The following is a 17,793-nucleotide window of genomic DNA, read 5'->3' on the forward strand; positions in this document are numbered from 1 at the left end:
TGGCGGGATGGCCGGCCGGGTCCCCGTGCCGGTACGGCTGGTAGCTGTTGGAGTTGTGGTCGGGGTAGGGCATGGCGCTGTAGTAGCAGGCCTGGGGCTGGGGGGGGGCCCTGGGGGGGCTGCGGCCCCTGGCTGTGGTAGGACCGGGGCTTGTAGAAGCCCTGGGAGTGCCTCTTGTTGGCCTCGTAGGGCCTCAGGTTCTCCTGGGCGGCGGTCGGCCGCTGGCGGTGGTTGAAGGAGTTGCTGCGCGCGCGTTCGTAGGGCTGCTGCTGCTGGAGTGGCGGCTGGTGGTGGGGGGGCTGGTGGTGGGGGGGCTGGTGGTGGGGGGGCTGGTGATGGGGGTGCTGCTGATGGGGGTGCTGCTGATGGGGTGCTGCTGATGGGGGTGTTGTTGGTGGTGCTGGTGGTGATGGTGTTGCTGATGGTGTTGCTGGTGGTGTTGCTGGTGGTGCTGCTGGTGGTATTGCTGTGGATGGTTGTTGTTGTTGCTGTTCCTGTGATTCTGCCGCGGCCCCTGGCCCTGGCCCGGCCCCTGGCCCTGGCCCTGGCCCGGCCCCTGGCCCTGGCCCTGGCCCTGGCCCGGACTCTGGTCCTGGTCTTCTCCGCTCCTGCGGCGGACCGAGGGGCTGGGGGGCCGCGGCCCCAGGGGAAGGAGGGCGGGGCCCACCAGCTCCTTGGACACCAGCCCGATCTCCGGCGGGGCCTGGCCCTCCTCCTCCTCCAGCGCCTCCTTGGGGACCTTCAGCTCGATGACCTGCTGGTCCGTGATGATGATGTGCGTCCCGGGGCTCCAGGAGTTGCGGTGGGTGGGGTTGCTCCGGAAGGGGAAGCGCAGCTTGCGGTCCTCGGGGGGGATGAAGCGGTGCGGCCCGCTGTGGCGCCGCAGCTGCTTGGAGATCTCCTGCTGCTGGAGGCCCTTCAGGCGAACCTGCTCCTGCCTCATCCAGCGCATGTGGCCGCGCCGCAGCGGGGAGTCGTCCCCGGCGCCCTCGCCCGCGCCCGGCTCCCGGTCGTCCAGGGCGCCGTCGGGGGCCGGCGGCCGGCCCTCTCTGGGGCTTGGGGTCCTGGCCAGGTGGGGGGGCGGGCCCTCTCTGGGACTGGGCGTCCTGGCTGGGCGGGGGGGCGTGGCCTCGCCGGCGGCCGCCGCCGTCTTGTCCGGAGCGTCGGCAGCGATGAGCGGCAGTACCTTCTCCATCTTCACCATCTTGTTCCTGAGCGCGCGGATCTCCTCGTCCTTCATGTTGTTCTGCAGCTTCACCTCCTGCAGGATGTCCTCCAAGCTTGTCGATGTGCACCTTCAGCTCGTCCATGACCACCACGCCCACGCCGCCGCCGCCGCCCCGGGACCCGTTGGCGAGGGCCAGGACGTCCTCGATGCGCTCGTCGCCCACGCCCACCGTGTCCCAGACGTCGCGCGCCACGGCCCGCCACGAGTCGCGCTCGTTGGGGTCCTTCTTCACGTAGCTCTCGCACAGCTCCTTCATCTTCACGATGGCCAGCGCCTCGATCTCCTGCCGCGAGTGGCGGAAGTCGTTCAGCGCCACCTCGTAGCAGATCTCCTTGACCGCCTGGATCTTCAGGTCCGAGATGGTCACCCACTTGGCGTCCTTGGTGATGCGGCGGCGCTGAGGGACCTGGTACATCTTCACCGCCTCCCGCCGCTTGCCGCTGCTGGGGAGGCCGCACTTGCGCACTATGGTCCGGAGTTTACTGGGAGGCAGCTTCTCCCTCAGGGAGGTGATCAGCCTCCAGCTCTCTTCACAAGACCTCTTATCTGAGTCATCCCCACTATCTGAGTCTCCGTCCTTGAGGAAGAACAAAAAAAAAAAAAAAAAAAAAAAAAGGGAAACAAAACCAAAATGGTTCCCAACAAGATGGAGAAATTAAAATGGGGAAATCAAGGAGAAAAGGATGGCTTTTTAAATAAAGGAATGAATATGCAACATGGGAACTCTTATCATTGGTAAACGCCTTGGTCAAATTAGCTTCGACATAAAGAGTCATTGAGTGATTAAGATCTGACCGTTTTAATATCTGCAAAAAATAGATGGAAGTAGTGCATACATCGTCATTCTACAAGATGTATGACAGCATGCATTAATAACACCTGACGATACGTCCAGGATTCAATCAAAACAAAAGTCTGTTTCGGAACAACTTAAAAATAGACTGTGGCTTTCATTGACTTTCTTTTCATGTTGTCTTAACATTTGTCGAAATGAAGTGAACTGTGATTGAGATGGACTGTATTCCTATGAAACCTATTACGAATGCATATAATATCAAGTATTTATATTTATTAAATAGGCCAATATGGTTCCCAATGTTGCACATTGATATTAAAAGTAAAAAGGTAAAGCATGACTATTATGATTAGAAAAAATATAGCATAGAGGAAAGATGTTGTTTAGAGCGCTTCTGAATTTGCTTTCTGATATTCCTCTTCAAAATTTGTAAATTGTGGTATTTATTGGCAGTTGGATCCCAACCATGTTACAAAGGCATGCGACATGGGAGATAGGTTTCAGAGCCCTCCCCGTCTGAAGTCCAGGAGATGTGAGTGTCTTTAGTACTTTAGTAGCCGAGAGTTAGAAGGTCTTGTAGTTTTATTGGAAAGCCGGCAGAGAGAGGGAGAGCGAGGACAGGCAGAGTGAAGTTAAGTGTTAATCCACTACGAGGAAGATGTTAGTCAGAAGGAAATGCAGTTTCTCATTTTCCCCGGTAGACGAAGGACATTACAGATCACAACAAGTCGCGACAGACGTGTCGAAGTGTTGACAACCAAGCTGTCGTTGGGAGGGGGAACACTGTATGGTGGTTTGAACCCTAACCCCTTTGTGGTTGGGAATGGTGATAAGAAACCAGTGGAGGTACGAGAGAGGTCTGTGATTGTGCATTGATTTCGAACAGCGGTAGGAGCCTTCAGTGTGCTACACCAGACACCGGCTAGCGCAGCCTACGCAGACAAAGAAGTCAATGAGAAACCACATTGTTGCTAATCTGAACCGAGCCACGACAGCAGGCTGTGGTTAAATCACAATGCATTGGACATAGCAGCAACTGCATTGAGGAGGAGGAGGTAACTTAAGGTAATCACAGAGGAAAACTAGGAGGAGGGAATCTATTCCGGGGAAACCGTCGGAAACCTCGCGGCTAGCTCAGCCCAACCGCGAGGAACCGACCTCAACACTAAGAGAACATGCTATTAACGGGAACCATGCAAAGCAGCACATCGTGGAAACACTTGTTTGTTCTTTGACTTTGTGAATTGGTTCTCAACTGCCTCTTACAATTTTCTCAAAGTAAATTTGTTTCAAGACGCCACTGTTTTGCACGATTCGGTTCAAAACTAGAAGACACGAAAAATGAATAAAACAGGGATTTAGAGAAGGGGAAAAAGCTTTAAAGTCTAATAAGACTCTTAATCAAAAATGCTACAGAAAACCAGTCAAACGTCATGTTTCAAGTAGAAGGTAAAAGCTCAAAACACACATTTCAAACCAGATACCAGAAGTAGTAAATCAACTTCCATGCAAGAAGAGCAGACATGCGCTAGGAGCCAAAGTGTGATTCACAAACATAACAGAAACTCAAAGTGTCAAAAGCTCAGAGTGAAGATTAGTACCGGCCAGACTTCAACAGAGCTAGTACTTCTATCCCCCATGAAAACAAACCACGAGCCGTCAGTTGGAAGCTCACCCAATGAAAACAAAAAAACATCCAGTACCGTAACAAAATATATCACATGATTCAGTTTGATCCAGAAACATATGTGAACTAGCAACTCATAACACTTGTAAGAATCCTCAGGCGAAAATCCGGGCTTCGATCAAACCAACTCTTACGGGCGAGTCTCAAATTCACTCATGGCTTTGGGCAGCTTTGGGCTGCGTGAAGCTCGCCAATTGGTTTGATCCAATTCCAGTGGAAATGGAGAAAATCTGAAGAACTCACCAGTCTCTGTTGTTCCAGGAGCTGGTCTGCTTCCTCCTTCTCCTTTTTGTATAAAATCTCCATCTCGGTGAGCCTGTACGCACAGAGCATAAATATGATGCACAACTTGAAGACATTTGACATGTAAACATGGACCATCGTTAACCGTTGTTACTACAAATGAAGGCAAAGAGGAAGCTCATCATGCTACCACTGGGAATGGGTAGATGGACAGCATCACACTGAAGGTGTCCGACCCCCAGCCTAAAGGTGGTGGGTTTGTAGCCCCAGCTCTGCTGTCTATCTGTCTGTGACCACGAGCATTCTGCTCATTACATACACATGTCTAAAAATATACTCACTGGAAGTCGCTTTCTGGTTAATTGACTTAACTAATGACTTCATTTCTCATCATTAAGGGATATTATTAATGAGTGTCTCTCTGTACGTTATCCTGCTTATGACACGGCTACTTACTGAAGAAATCAATAATTGAGACAACATATAATTTAAGAATGATGTTATTCCTTCCGCTGAGATCGCAGTATAATCGTTTTTTCGGTCGGTACTGCGTCCGTAGCGATGAGCTGTTTCCCATAGCAACGGTCTGTCATTCAGAAACAACCAAGCGTAGAACGGCCTAATCAACCAATCAGAATCTAGCATCAACAAAGCCGTTTCCTAACGATAAACAGTGATCCCCTCAGGCCCTCTGGGGCTCGTCCACACACACACACACACACACACACACACACACACACACACACACACACACACACACACACACACACACACACACACACACACACACACACACACACACACACACACACACACACACCAGTAGTAAGACCCACACACACTCAGCAGTAGGTAGTCACACACACACTCATCAGTAGAGAGACACACACATTCAGCAGTAGGTAGACACACACACACACTCAGCAGTAGGTAGTCACACACACACACACACACACACTCAGCAGTAGATAGACACACACACACTCTGCAGTAGGTAGTCACACACACACACACACACACACTCAGCAGTAGGTAGTCACACACACACACACTCAGTAGTAGGTAGTCACACACACACACACACTCAGCAGTAGGTAGTCACACACACACTCATCAGTAGAGAGACACACACACACTCAGCAGTAGGTAGTCACACACACACTCAGCAGTAGGTAGTCACACACACACTCAGCAGTAGGTAGTCACACACACTCAGCAGTAGATGGACACACACACACTCATCGGTAGGGACCCCCACACCCATGAGCGTAGAGAGTTGCGGGCCGTACCTCTTCTCCATCTCCTGCTTCATGTCGATGCCCTGCTTCTCCAGCAGCTCCCTCTGGGCGAAGGTCCAGTCCACGGGCTCCACGGGGGTCTCCGCCGTGGGGGTCTTCTCCCGCTCCGCCCGGGCCTGCTCCGGGTGGTTGAAGCGGAACACGTGGTTCTTGCCCATGATGATGCGGTTGCCTAGCGACGGGAGGAAGGCGTTGTCAGGAGCGGCTCTTTTAATACGGTCCAAATTCAAAACTCTTATAATACAAATAATGAATTCTTATAATTGATAAATTCTTTATTGCGTCGTAACTGGAATGTGCTTCATTTGTTTTGTGTGCAGTGACACGAGGGGTATCTGTGTAGACACATGTGTTCCCAATGTGAGGTCATACAAAAAATAAGCAATTTTCCACAACTTCACTCTGAGGAAAACAAATCAACACGGCGAGGATTTTCATTTCATCATTCATGAGTCTCTCCAAAGTGTGTCAGACGCTCTCACAACAAGCAGCGTGTTACCGTGGTAACGGCTCCAGGCTGAGGAGGCGTTTGGCGGGCGTACCTGAGCGCAGCTGGGTGGAGTCCTCCACCCGTTTACCGTTGACGTAGGTCTCTGACGCCTCGCAGGGAACCAGCAGGACGATCACTGCAACAACAGGAGGACAGTCACCAGGGTGGAGCGACAGACGGGATAGAAGTAGACCGAGTAACGCTACAGCAAACCCCTAAAGACCAATCAGACCGTTCATACTACACTGTCTGATGTACACACATCAAAAAGATGCTCACTTACTTTTTAAAAACTAGTATAGCCAGCTTTTCATTCGGATGGGCCCAGACAGTTAAATCCAGACATGGAAACTGCGTGACTAACCCCCGTTAACTAACCCCGGTTAACTAACCCCGGTTAACTAACCCCGGTTAACTAACCCCCGTTAACTAACCCCCGTTAACTAACCCCCGTTAACTAACCCCCGTTAACTCTGAACCAGAGCGAGCATGTCAGCAGGGCCATTGCCGTTTATTTATTTAATTTATTTAAGTTTAGCTCTCCTACTTGTGGTTCCCTTTACATTTCCTTCTATAATGCACTGTTGAAGGAGCCTGAGACTCATAGCCAGCGACTGCGTCTGTGATTGTAGTGTGTGTGACAGTGAACCATCCTGGGTCTCACCGTCTCCGTTGGCGTTCCTCTGGCTGCGGAACACACAGTGCTCCTCCCGGATGTGGGCGCCGCTCAGAACGATGTCCTGCCGTCTCTCCGCGTCCGCCTGGCCCACCCTGTCGGGAGGACATTAGGAGTTCAGTAAACACCCGCGTCAAACACACCGTGGCAGCCATTTTGGATCCAAGTGTCTCCCACCCCCCTGGTTTACAGAGTTAAACGTTTAACAGACTGAGGTGCGAAACAACTCCCAGGGAGGTCTGAGCAGTAGTTCTGATTTTCATTGGCATCGACTTTGACGGTATTTTTATATAGTCCGCCGCGGGCAGTCCTGTAACTTAAGACGGAGTCAGCGGCTAACTAAAGACTCCCTAGCGGAGTTAAAGGAGACTCCAGACGGTAGCGCTGCGTGGACAGAAGCTAACTGTTGGTCCACCATCGCCGTCCTCATCAAACACCAGTCCCTCTGATTGACCCACGGCACGGACAACAACCCGTGCTCCCTGCTCCAGGAGGAAGCGGCCCGGGACCCCCGCGGTCAGGGGGGGGCTCGTTACCTGGTGGGGGGGGCTCGTTACCTGGTGGGGGGGGCTCGTTACCTGGTGATCCCGTCTTTGATGTAGTACAGGAGGCACTCCGACATGAGGGGGTCCTCGTTCAGGTTAACGAGGTGGGGGGTCTGGACGAAGAGAAGAGGACAGAGGAACGCGTTACAATCCCTTCTGATCCCAGTGGTTCCCAGTACCACTGATGGTTTAGTACCACTGGCTCCCAGTACCACTGATGGTTTAGTACCACTGGCTCCCAGTACCACTGATGGTTTAGTACCACTGGCTCCCAGTACCACTGATGGTTTAGTACCACTGGCTCCCAGTACCACGGATGGTCTATGTAGCAGAATCACACACGTCCTAAAACAACAACAACAACACTACCTGTCTGGGGTGGAGCGACTCCACCCTCTCAAAGGTCTTTACTACGGCTCACACACCCTGAACCCCCCACTAGGGGGCGACACCGGGGAAACAACCCACCTTTTTCGGGGAGAACACCCCGTTAAAGTCTGTGTAAAGATCGCAGGGCTTCTCAGCGAAATGCTAGCCCGCCGCGACAACGCAGCGGAGAGAGATGGAGGGTGAGTAGAGAGGGGAAGGAGAGAGTGGTTAAAATCAACAACCAAAACAATCATCTGTGACGGAGCGACCAGGGGTGTAGAGGGTGAGGGAGGGGGATAAAAGGGATGGATGACATCAGAGGAGACTCTGAGGCTGACGCCGGACAGCAGCGCTGACGGACAGCGTGCGATTCAGTGGAGAGAACGAACCGGGGGAGACGAGGACGACCAGGACACGACAGACACCGCCTCACTAGGGAATCGCGGCTAAACAAAAACACAACGTGTGCAGCGATGTAGCGAGGAGTTGAGCAGCGGAAGGATAACGGCAGTAAGAAGATACTAACAGTTAACACTCATGGATCCACCAGGTTGGAACCTGATATCCCTCTAAAACAGAGTCCCAGGGAAAGGTGCTAGGACCAGAAATAGCCCCCGGAGGACGGAAGGGTCACAAGCACCTCTCTGACCCGCGGGTAAATAGTTCTTTAATAGGCAGTGGGTGGGTGAGGGGGGGGGGGGATCTAAACCAGAGACAGAACAATCATGGGATTGTGGGATCGGAGTCAAATTTAAAAAATAAACTAAATCCATCTATGGCGGAGTCTATTATGGGCTCTCCTCTCTATCCATGTTCTCTGAACAAACCTTATCGCCGGGGAAACACACAAAGGGCCCAACGTGGCTGGGCTGAGTGGGTGGAGGGGGGAGAGAGAGAGAGAGAGAGAGAGAGAGAAGGGGAGAGAGAGAGAGAGAGAGAGGAGAGAGAGGGTGGAGGAGGAGAGAGAGAGAGGGTGGAGGAGAGAGGGGGTGCAGGAGAGAGAGGAGGAGGAGAGAGAGGGTGGAGGAGAGAGGGGAGGTGGAGGAGAGAGAGGAGGAGGAGAGAGAGGGTGGAGGAGAGAGGGGAGGTGGAGGAGAGAGAGGGTGGAGGAGAGAGGGGAGGTGGAGGAGAGAGAGGAGGAGGAGAGAGGGGAGGTGGAGGAGAGAGAGGGGGAGGAGAGAGAGGGGGAGGAGAGAGAGGGGGTGGAGGAGAGAGGGGGTGGAGGAGAGAGAGGAGGAGGAGAGAGAGGGTGGAGGAGAGAGAGGGTGGAGGAGAGAGAGGGTGGAGGAGAGAGAGGAGAGAGAGAGAGAGGGTGGAGGAGAGAGAGGAGGTGGAGGAGAGAGAGGAGAGAGAGAGAGAGAGAGAGAGAGAGAGAGAGAGAGAGAGAGGAGAGAGAGAGAGAGAGGGTGGAGGAGAGAGGGGGTGGAGAGAGAGGAGGAGGAGAGAGGGTGGAGAAGAGAGAGGGTGGAGGAGAGAGAGGGTGGAGGAGAGAGAGGAGAGAGAGCAGTGTAAATGGACATGCTGATGGAGCCAACAGAGCAGGAAGAGAACGAGAGATCGCTCGGGGGCGGAGCCTCCCGGGGGAAGTGATGTCACCGAGGCCGTGCAGCGGTACCCCGATCACCGCTGCAGGAGAGACGTCAGGTGGCCGTACCTTTTTAGGGGAGAAGACGCCCAGTGTCCCGCCGTCCTCGCGGATGGCCACGCCCATCTCGGCCAGCAGGGCCTCCCTGGGGGGGGGGGGGGCAGAACGGGGGTCAGCGGGGGTCTGAAGGGGACCTGGGAACAGCTGGCAGGAATCACACTACATCTAACAATGATTCGCCGAGGGCGAAGTGAGCAGCGGGGGGTAGCCCCACTGCTCACGGAGCCGGAGGTGAAGGACTGTTTCAGTATAGGCGACACCTCGACACTTTTTGCCGGGATTTATTTGTTTTTATTAGCGTGGCGAGACGACCGTCACGGTCGTCTCGCCACGCTAATAAAAACAAATAAATCCCGGCAAAAAGTGAGCTCCCTTGTGATGAAAACAATATCCAGAGTTTGAGATCTCAATCGTGGGATGTTGCCCAATATCCCGAGATAGCAAACCAATCAAATTGCACCCTCTTAGGAGGTTCACGTGTAGAATATACTAATTATAAATATGCAATGGACATGTTCCATTCCAGTAATCATAAAGATTAGATCGATTTTTTTATCTATTTCAAAGAGTGATTTGATGAGTGTTCTCCCTGGTCTTGTGTTAAAGGCTCACTGCTGCTGTTTGTACTGCAGAACAACACCGTTTGAACCCGTAGTCCTCAGACCTGCTGAAGACTACGGGGGAACTCGTGAGGAGGGGATTCATCACACGGTGCCGGGGGGCTCGCAGAACATGAAGACACGTGTGACATGGGCCCCAGCCAGACCCAAGAGGGGGCCCCTATGGTCTGTCAGAGGGCCATGGCCCCCAGAGGAAGAGAGAGCGAGGTACAGAGATACAGAGTGAGAGTGAGAGAGGATGATGAACGGAATGAAAGAGAAAGGAGAAGTGTGAAGTTAGAGATGAAAAATAATGAATGGGAGGAAGGGAGACACAGCAGGGTGTGGAAATAGAGAAGAGACATTGAAACAACTAGAGAGAGATGGTGAATGAACAGAATGAAAGAGAAAGAGACATTGAAACAACTAGAGAGAGATGGTGAATGAACAGAATGAAAGAGAAAGGAGAAGTGAAACAGAGCGTGAGGTAAGAGATGACAGAGTATCAATGAGAGGAAGGGAGACCCAGATGAGAGAGAGAGAGAGACAGAGACAGAGACAGAGACAGAGAGACAGAGACAGAGACAGAGAGACAGAGACAGAGACAGAGACAGAGAGAGAGAGAGAGAGAGAGAGACAGAGAGAGAGAACAATCAGACAGAAGGGCTCTGATGTGTTTGAAATTAAGCAGAAGCAGCTGAAACAGAGCTTGAGGTAAGAGATAAAAAAAGATTGACGGGGAGGAATGGAGACCCAGATGTGTTTGGAAATAGACGAGGAGAGAGAGACACGGATAGAGAGAGAGAGGGGGAGAGAGAGAGAGAGGGGGAGAGAGAGAGAGGAAGAGGACAATTAGACAGAAGGGCGCTGATGTGTTGGAAATGAGACCGCGATGTACGGCCAGACAAACACTTGTGTGCGGAGTGAGTGAGTGAGTGAGTGAGTGAGTGAGTGAGTGAGTGAGTGAGTGAGTGAGTGAGTGAGCGAGCGAGCGAGCACCTTTCCATGCGGATAGCCTCCGTCTTCCGGAGCTTTTCCTCCCACGTCTCGTTGAGCTCAGCGATGATCTTCTCCGATTCCTGAACACAGAGAAGACCGGATCAGGAGGAGAACCAACAGAACCAATAGAACCAACAGAACCAACAGAACCAGCAGAACCAACCGAACCAACAGAACCAGCAGAACAAATAGAACCAACAGAACCAATAGAACCAATAGAACCAATAGAACCAACAGAACCAACAGAACCAATAGAACCAATAGAACCAACAGAACCAACAGAACCAATAGAACCAACAGAACCAATAGAACCAGCAGAACCAACAGAACCAACAGAACCAAAAGAACCAATAGAACCAACAGAACCAACAGAACCAATAGAACCAACAGAACAAACAGAACCAATAGAACCAGCAGAACCAACAGAACCAACAGAACCAATAGAACCAATAGAACCAACAGAACCAGTAGAACCAACAGAACCAACAGAACCAACAGAACCAATAGAACCAACAGAACCAATAGAACCAACAGAACCAACAGAACCAACAGAACAAGCAGAACCAACAGAACCAAGAGAAACAACAGAACCACACACATGAACTTCAGGATCAAGTCGCACTTCACAAAGGCGATGCCATTTTCTTTAACACCGTAATATCTCTGATGTAACTGTCACGAGAGAGATTGTGAGAGATTCAACTCCACCATATCGGTGGTTCCTTTGGCTGAGAGTGATTCTGTGGACATGAGGAACGGCCTATCTGTTCTTTAACATTGTAATATCTCTGATATCATTTCTCTTTTCTTTACCAGCGCTAAGAACCAAACGCAGGGGGCACTAGAGCACTATAGCCTCCGTAGCGGCATTGTTATCATGATTATAGAACCACTATTCCAGAGTAAGGGCTGCATTTTATTGTAATCAGTGAATGGTGTGCGATACCATGGACAGAACCATGAACCACAACCATAGAAGAGGCTACTACTGCTCTAAATGGAACCCGGGTGAGTCTGCTTCTTGGTAAGCGTAACGCGTCACAAACCTCCCCCCCCCCCCCCCCCCGCCCGCCAGCCAATCTATTCTGGTCCGTTTCCTCTGGGTCTGCGTCGACGCCCTACGTCACAGACACACCGAGCCCCCTGGTATCCATGGAAACTGCAGCCCTTTACGGCCGCCTGGTACCCCCCTAAGTGCCCCCCGCCCCCCTCCCATCTCACGAGCAGCCAGTGGACTGCGAGCATGAGAGGGATAAGGAGATATATCCATCACGCAGGCGTGATGACGATGGATGACTGATCTGCAGACGGTGCCGTATTGTCCCAGACTTCATTGGTCTGCGGGGGCGGTCGCAGCCACCTTGGTGGTATTGAATGCTTATCGTTTTCAAAAAGTATATAGTGACATATAAATAGTCCCGGTCATGTGCGTAATGTGGCGCCGTCTCATTTTTCTCGTACGGGTTAATAAAGATCATTGAATCGCGTTGTTTTACATCCACCGTGTAAATTGATCGGACCAAAATCTTATGACCCAAATCACTTATGACCAAAGAACATTAGTGATTTATTTCTGGAGTGTATTCCTGGGAGTGCTACGTGCTACGCCGCAGTGCTAAGGTGGCGCTATGTGGTAACAGAGCTACGTGCTAACGGCGCTATGTGCTAACAGAGCTACGTCCTAAAGCCGCTACGGGCTAACAGAGCTACGTGCTAACGGCGCCATGTGCTAACGGCGCTATGTGCCAACAGCGCAATGTGCTAAAGACGCTACGTGCTAACGGCGCTAAGGGGTCTCCGGGTGGTATGTTGTGGTTCGCCGTGCTGTGTTTGCTAGCTGTGTAGCGGACGGAGCCCTCACCTTCAGCCTCTCGATGGCCTCCTCCCCCCCGGGGGTGGACATGATGCGCTCCTGGATGCTGCTGGCCGACTGCAGGCCCGCCGGGCTGCAGAGCGACCCAGACGAGGGCGAGGCGGTCAGGGAGCCCAGGGGCGCTGTGGAGAAGAGGCCAGGCCGTTGGTTCTCTGAGGCTAGCAAGTATCGGTGCTCATTGTTCTGCATGTCTTTGAGGTCTAAGACCCAGAGAGAGAGAGAGAGAGAGAGAGAGAGAGAGAGAGAGAGAGAGAGAGAGAGAGAGAGAGAGAGAGAGAGAGAGAGAGAGAGAGAGAGAGAGAGAGAGAGAGAGAGAGAGAGAGAGAGAGAGACAGAGAGAGAGACAGAGAGAGACAGAGAGAGACAGAGAGAGACAGAGACAGAGAGAGAGACAGAGAGAGACAGAGACAGAGAGAGACAGAGATGGGGGTGGGTATGGACAAAAACGGGAGGTGGAAGGGGGGGAGGTGGAAGGGGGGGGGGGGCACAGGGAAAACACACAAAACGGAGTAACCGGAAATCAAAAAAAGGAGAGAGAACAGAAGAGGAAATGGGGAGAGAGAGAGAGACACAAAGGAGGAGAGACGTAAGTGTAAGAAACACGTTGCACATAAAACACACAATAGACAGACAGCCAAATGGGCGGCTAGGGACAGCAGTGTTCACCCCAGGTACGGCTGGTGATAGCGGAGCTAGGGGACAGCAGTGTTCACCCCAGGTACGGCTGGTGATAGCGGAGCTAGGGGACAGCAGTGTTCACCCCAGGTACGGCTGGTGATAGCGGAGCTAGGGGACAGCAGTGTTCACCCCAGGTACGGCTGGTGATAGCGGAGCTAGGGGACAGCAGTGTTCACCCCAGGTACGGCTGGTGATAGCGGTGCTGGGGCGGCTGATTGAACTTCCTGGAGAAGCCATTAGCGGGGAGCTCCACAGCCATTAGGGCGCTCCCCTGAGGACCCCTGGACCGGCCCTCCAGACACGGCTCTCACTCTGGGCTGGACGTTAGAACATGGAGCAGCCGGGCTGCGGCCACCAAAGCGTATCGCTTTTACTGTGTGTGATAACCTATAGAGTGTGTAGGTGTGAGCGTATCGTATCTGGACACTGCGGGGTGAAAACTGCTTTCATCTCAGCAAGGGGGGGGGGGGGGGGGGGGCAGGGGAAGAGCTGCACAGGAAGTACAGATAAGGGATGATATCGATACATGCAGACACACACACACACACACACACACACACACACACACACACACACACACACACACACACACACAGCAGCCTTGCTAAGGTCAGCCCATCGATAGCAGCGGGTCTCCAGTGGGTCTCAGGTGACAGCAGAGTGCCTACGCCAGAACTGAACTCAGAAAACAAGGGATGGGTATTATGGAGGAGCGAGTATTCAAAGTAGGGCCACTAAAAATGTTTTAGTCTACATTTGGGGTTTTAGATAGGACACTAGGACACACGTAGTAAAAGATCCTTTAAATAGTATTTCTCAGAAACAGTCAGTGGCCACCTCCTTGAGGAATCGATGGTTTAGAGAGGGAGGGGGCGGCAGCCTCGACTCACTCAGAGAAGGGATGGGGAGGGAGGGATTGAAGGTCCAAGCACTCACTGACTACCACAAGACAGAGCGATTCACTACACTATCCACAGCCAACACCTAGCTACCTATAGCCACCCAGCTACCTATAGCTACCTATAGCCACGCAGCTACTAATAGCCACCCATAGCCACCCAGCTACCTATAGCCACCCAGTAACCTATAGCCACCTAGCTACCTATAGCCACCCAGCTCCATATAGCCACCCAGTTACCTATAGCCACCCAGCTACCTATAGCCACCCAGCTACCCAGTGTTTCCCCTAGAATTTTTTTTAGGCCCGGTGGTAAGAGCTGATGGTGTGATTTGTTATACATTTTTCACGGGATGCTAGAGTATTTGTTGGTTATTTCCAAATAAAACACTTGCTTAGCCATCACAAGTTGGTTAAGTTATGGACATATAAAGAACGAGGCTAGTGTTTCGCGGGGGTGGTAAAAATGTCCATGGTAACGGCGGGCTGAACCAATCAGACGTCGCATTTACGCGATCGGTTCATGGTATAGTTCTTCTGCCGGAGAATAAACAGTGTTTTTCTAAAAACAAAGTTGATTTAATATAAACTAATTTCATGTACAGGAGCATAAAGCACCAATACATATTGAGATAGCTGGTGGTGAGCTTGGATGGTTATGATATTATGGCTAATAATAATAATAAAAAAAAAAAAAGTTTTTTTTTTTTTTCAATTTGTTTTTTTTTCATTTTTTTTTTTTTTCTCTTTTTCATTTCTTTTCATTTTTTTGGCCGGTTGTTGGCCTGGCGGGGGCGCTCGTTGGCCTGGCGGCCCGCCAGGCCTGAACAATGGTAGGGGAAACACTGCAGCTACCTATAGCCACCCAGCTACCTATAGCCACCCAGCTACCTATAGCCACCCAGCTACCTATAGCCACCCAGTAACCTATAGCCACCCAGCTACCTATAGCCACCCAGCTACCTATAGCCACCCAGCTACCTATAGCCACCCAGTAACCTATAGCCACCCAGCTACCTATAGCCACCCAGCTACCTATTGCCACCCAGTAACCTATAGCCACCCAGCTACCTATAGCCACCCAGCTACCTATAGCCACCCAGCTACCTATAGCCACCCAGCTACCTATAGCCACCCAGTAACCTATAGCCAGCCAGCTTCATCTACTGCGGAGCACCTTTGGGTCGGCTGTGAGGGGCATCGGTCAGAGAGCTCAGCAGCTGCATTCTAATGCCCGCAACACTGTGTGCTGCAGCAGGTGGATGGTGAGAAACACACACACACACAAACACACACACACACACACACACACACACACACACACACACACACACACACACACACACACCAAAGAATAAGGTTAAAGTGCACTGAAGAGGCGTAGAGAGTTAGGTGGAGCGTGTGAAGAGCCTGCACAAGGGTAAAGATGATGCAACGGGGGTTGGTAGATCAAAGAGGGGATGATTGATTAGTTTAGGCATTAGGTCGTCCTGATTCATGTCGTCACATCCCTCGAGAGAGTCTTCAACAGACTCATAGCCCTCGTTTGACTCAGTATATGAATAAATAGACATCAAAAGATCCCAACTAAAAACAAGACAGAACTTATGTAGCATGCGTCTAGCCTGCTAGCATGCTAACCATGTAAGCGCTTTGGAAGCCTTGCATTTGTTTGATTTCGTCAGACAGTATTGACGATTTAGCATTAGCTTCTCAAGCGCTAGCGTGCAAAGCTGACAGGCGAGGGTTATCGTTTTAGAAATAGCAAGGGGGGGGGGGGGGGCTCTGAAGCAATGTTAGCTGTCAGTTTTAGCATTAGCAACAGACGATGCACGCCACATATACACACATTTGATTCCACTGGCGGGGAAATTATCCCCCTTAGCATCGACTGGGGGAGGGGGGGCGGGGAGAGAAGATGACAAGGTCAGACGTCAGAAGAAGGGTTAGAGAAAACACTTCCTACTGAGTTGAATGACAATGGACGGGATGGCAGGTACGGGGAGACATCGGATGTCTTCAGACGCTAGACTGCAGCTTGTTCAAGATCAGGTTCAGACTTGTGAATTGGCATGTAAGGCATGTGTTTATCTACCCTAGGTGCACATAAGGAATCCACTTCTTACCGATAGGTATTCATTTTATGAACTTTTAACTTCCAGAGGCAATAAAAACCCAGACGAATGTGTTGAAATTAAGGCTGGCTGTGGCATGAACAGATGCTCGCCACATGTGGGTCTATTAAAGGAGAACGTGTTTATGTAACATCCTACAGATCATTGGTTCTCACGGGTTCGTACTAAAGAGGAACGACTAAGCAATGCCATGATGGGTATGTCGTCAACGTTGGGTAAATATATTTATCGTCACATTAAGAACTAGTTTGGGTAAATATGTTTATCTTCACATTAAGAACTAGTTTGGGCAAACAGACAAAGAGTTACGGTTAAACACAGAGGAGAAAGAAAAGGAGAAATGGAATGAGGAATAGGAAACTAATCCTGTTTGCTCGTTCCCAGAGAGAGGAAGTAGACTGAAGCACGTGATTGGCATAGACCGGTGCCGATACCCTCTCTGATTGGTCAACACCCCCCTCTGTGGCCAGCGCCCTGCAGACTCACTGTCCAGGATGTCGCCCAGGCCCTGGGCGCGGAGCAGGTCCTTCAGACGGGTCACCTCGTCCTTCAGGTCCCGGACCAGCTTGTTGTTGGGGTCCTCGTTGATCACCGCGTTGCACTTGATGTTCTTGGCGCGGTCGGCGTAGCTGTGGAGGAGCAGCGAGGAGGCGGCGTTAGGAGAGCTCACATCCTCACGGGGGGACGGGAGAATGAGGAGGAACCAGACAGATTGAACTGAATAACGACTCAAATAAACAGGGTATTACCCATGTGTTTAGGGTGGCTGTAGCTGAGAGCCAGCTAGGGTCATGTTCTATTGCCTTGTGCTTTTGTCTCGGTTTAAGGGGCGTAACTAACAGTAAGGAGGTCTGATCTGAGTGCTTGGTTCATATTAATCCAAAGCCCCTCACAGTGACTTCAGATACATGTCCTCAAGCAGCAGGTGGGGCATCGGGCCTTAAGGCCTTCTGCTCGAGGTCTGGAGAACTGAACCCAGCGCCTCTCCTCTGAGAGGCTAACGACCTAGCGACCGCGGCAGCGAGGCTTCTGTGCCGGGCCACCGTCCGACCCGTACCGTAGCGTGCTGAGCGTCTCGTCGTAGTTGATGTCTGCGGGGCTGAGGGCGGCCACCATCGCGGTTCTGGAGTTCCCGCCTGACGACAAACCAATCAACCAATCAACCAATCACAGATGAGATGCAAACAGAGTCTCAACACACAGCGGTTTATATCATGTTATATGTGTCGCTAGGCGAGTTAAAACAGTTTGCGATGGTGTGTCTCTGTGCCATCGACACTTCTAAGCCAAGCTAGGTTCCCTCATTTACAAAAATAAATATCTGAACAAAAGCTAAAAGTCCTTGATAACGCTAATGCTAAGGCTAGCCTCGTCCCCGACTGAGCGGGCAGGAAGGCGTCATCAGAGGACGCGGCGCAGCGCGGCGTGCAGGTCGTCCATGAAGGACAGCCGCAGTGCCCCCGTCCGTCTGACACACGGCCCGCTGACGGCGGGCTTTCTCCCAGAGGAGAGAGGGTAAAGTTACCCCTCCGCTGTCGCTCTAACTCACTCCGTCGCTCAGACGGCCTCGCCTTATTCCCGTGGTGCCGTCCCCACGATAGCTGGTGTTACGGCGCTATGCTAATAACATGTCG

General features: G+C 51.7%; 1 protein-coding gene across 19 annotated transcripts in view; it reads right to left on the reverse strand.

The window, feature by feature from the left end:
- Positions 1-17,793, reverse strand: part of kif1b (kinesin family member 1B) — a 79,381-nt gene that overhangs the window by 34,559 nt on the left and 27,029 nt on the right. For 6 of the 19 annotated variants that reach the window (XM_030358421.1, XM_030358429.1, XM_030358437.1 and 3 more), the window contains 13 exons: positions 17,217-17,295; positions 16,646-16,788; positions 15,202-15,273; positions 12,437-12,648; positions 10,576-10,655; positions 8,987-9,062; positions 8,160-8,201; positions 7,432-7,494; positions 6,997-7,076; positions 6,407-6,513; positions 5,795-5,878; positions 5,244-5,424; positions 3,955-4,027 (listed from right to left, as the gene is read on the reverse strand). In XM_030358421.1, coding sequence (XP_030214281.1) covers positions 3,955-4,027; positions 5,244-5,424; positions 5,795-5,878; positions 6,407-6,513; positions 6,997-7,076; positions 7,432-7,494; positions 8,160-8,201; positions 8,987-9,062; positions 10,576-10,655; positions 12,437-12,648; positions 15,202-15,273; positions 16,646-16,788; positions 17,217-17,295 — 1,292 coding nt within the window. Of the gene's footprint in view, positions 1-3,954; positions 4,028-5,243; positions 5,425-5,794; positions 5,879-6,406; positions 6,514-6,996; positions 7,077-7,431; positions 7,495-8,159; positions 8,202-8,986; positions 9,063-10,575; positions 10,656-12,436; positions 12,649-15,201; positions 15,274-15,873; positions 15,916-16,645; positions 16,789-17,216; positions 17,296-17,793 lie in introns of all 19 variants that reach the window. The other 13 variants (XM_030358559.1, XM_030358486.1, XM_030358477.1 and 10 more) reach the window with 7 other exon arrangements.

Source organism: Gadus morhua, chromosome 1, assembly GCF_902167405.1.
Source record: "Gadus morhua chromosome 1, gadMor3.0, whole genome shotgun sequence".
In the NCBI taxonomy this organism is placed as follows: domain Eukaryota; kingdom Metazoa; phylum Chordata; class Actinopteri; order Gadiformes; family Gadidae; genus Gadus; species Gadus morhua.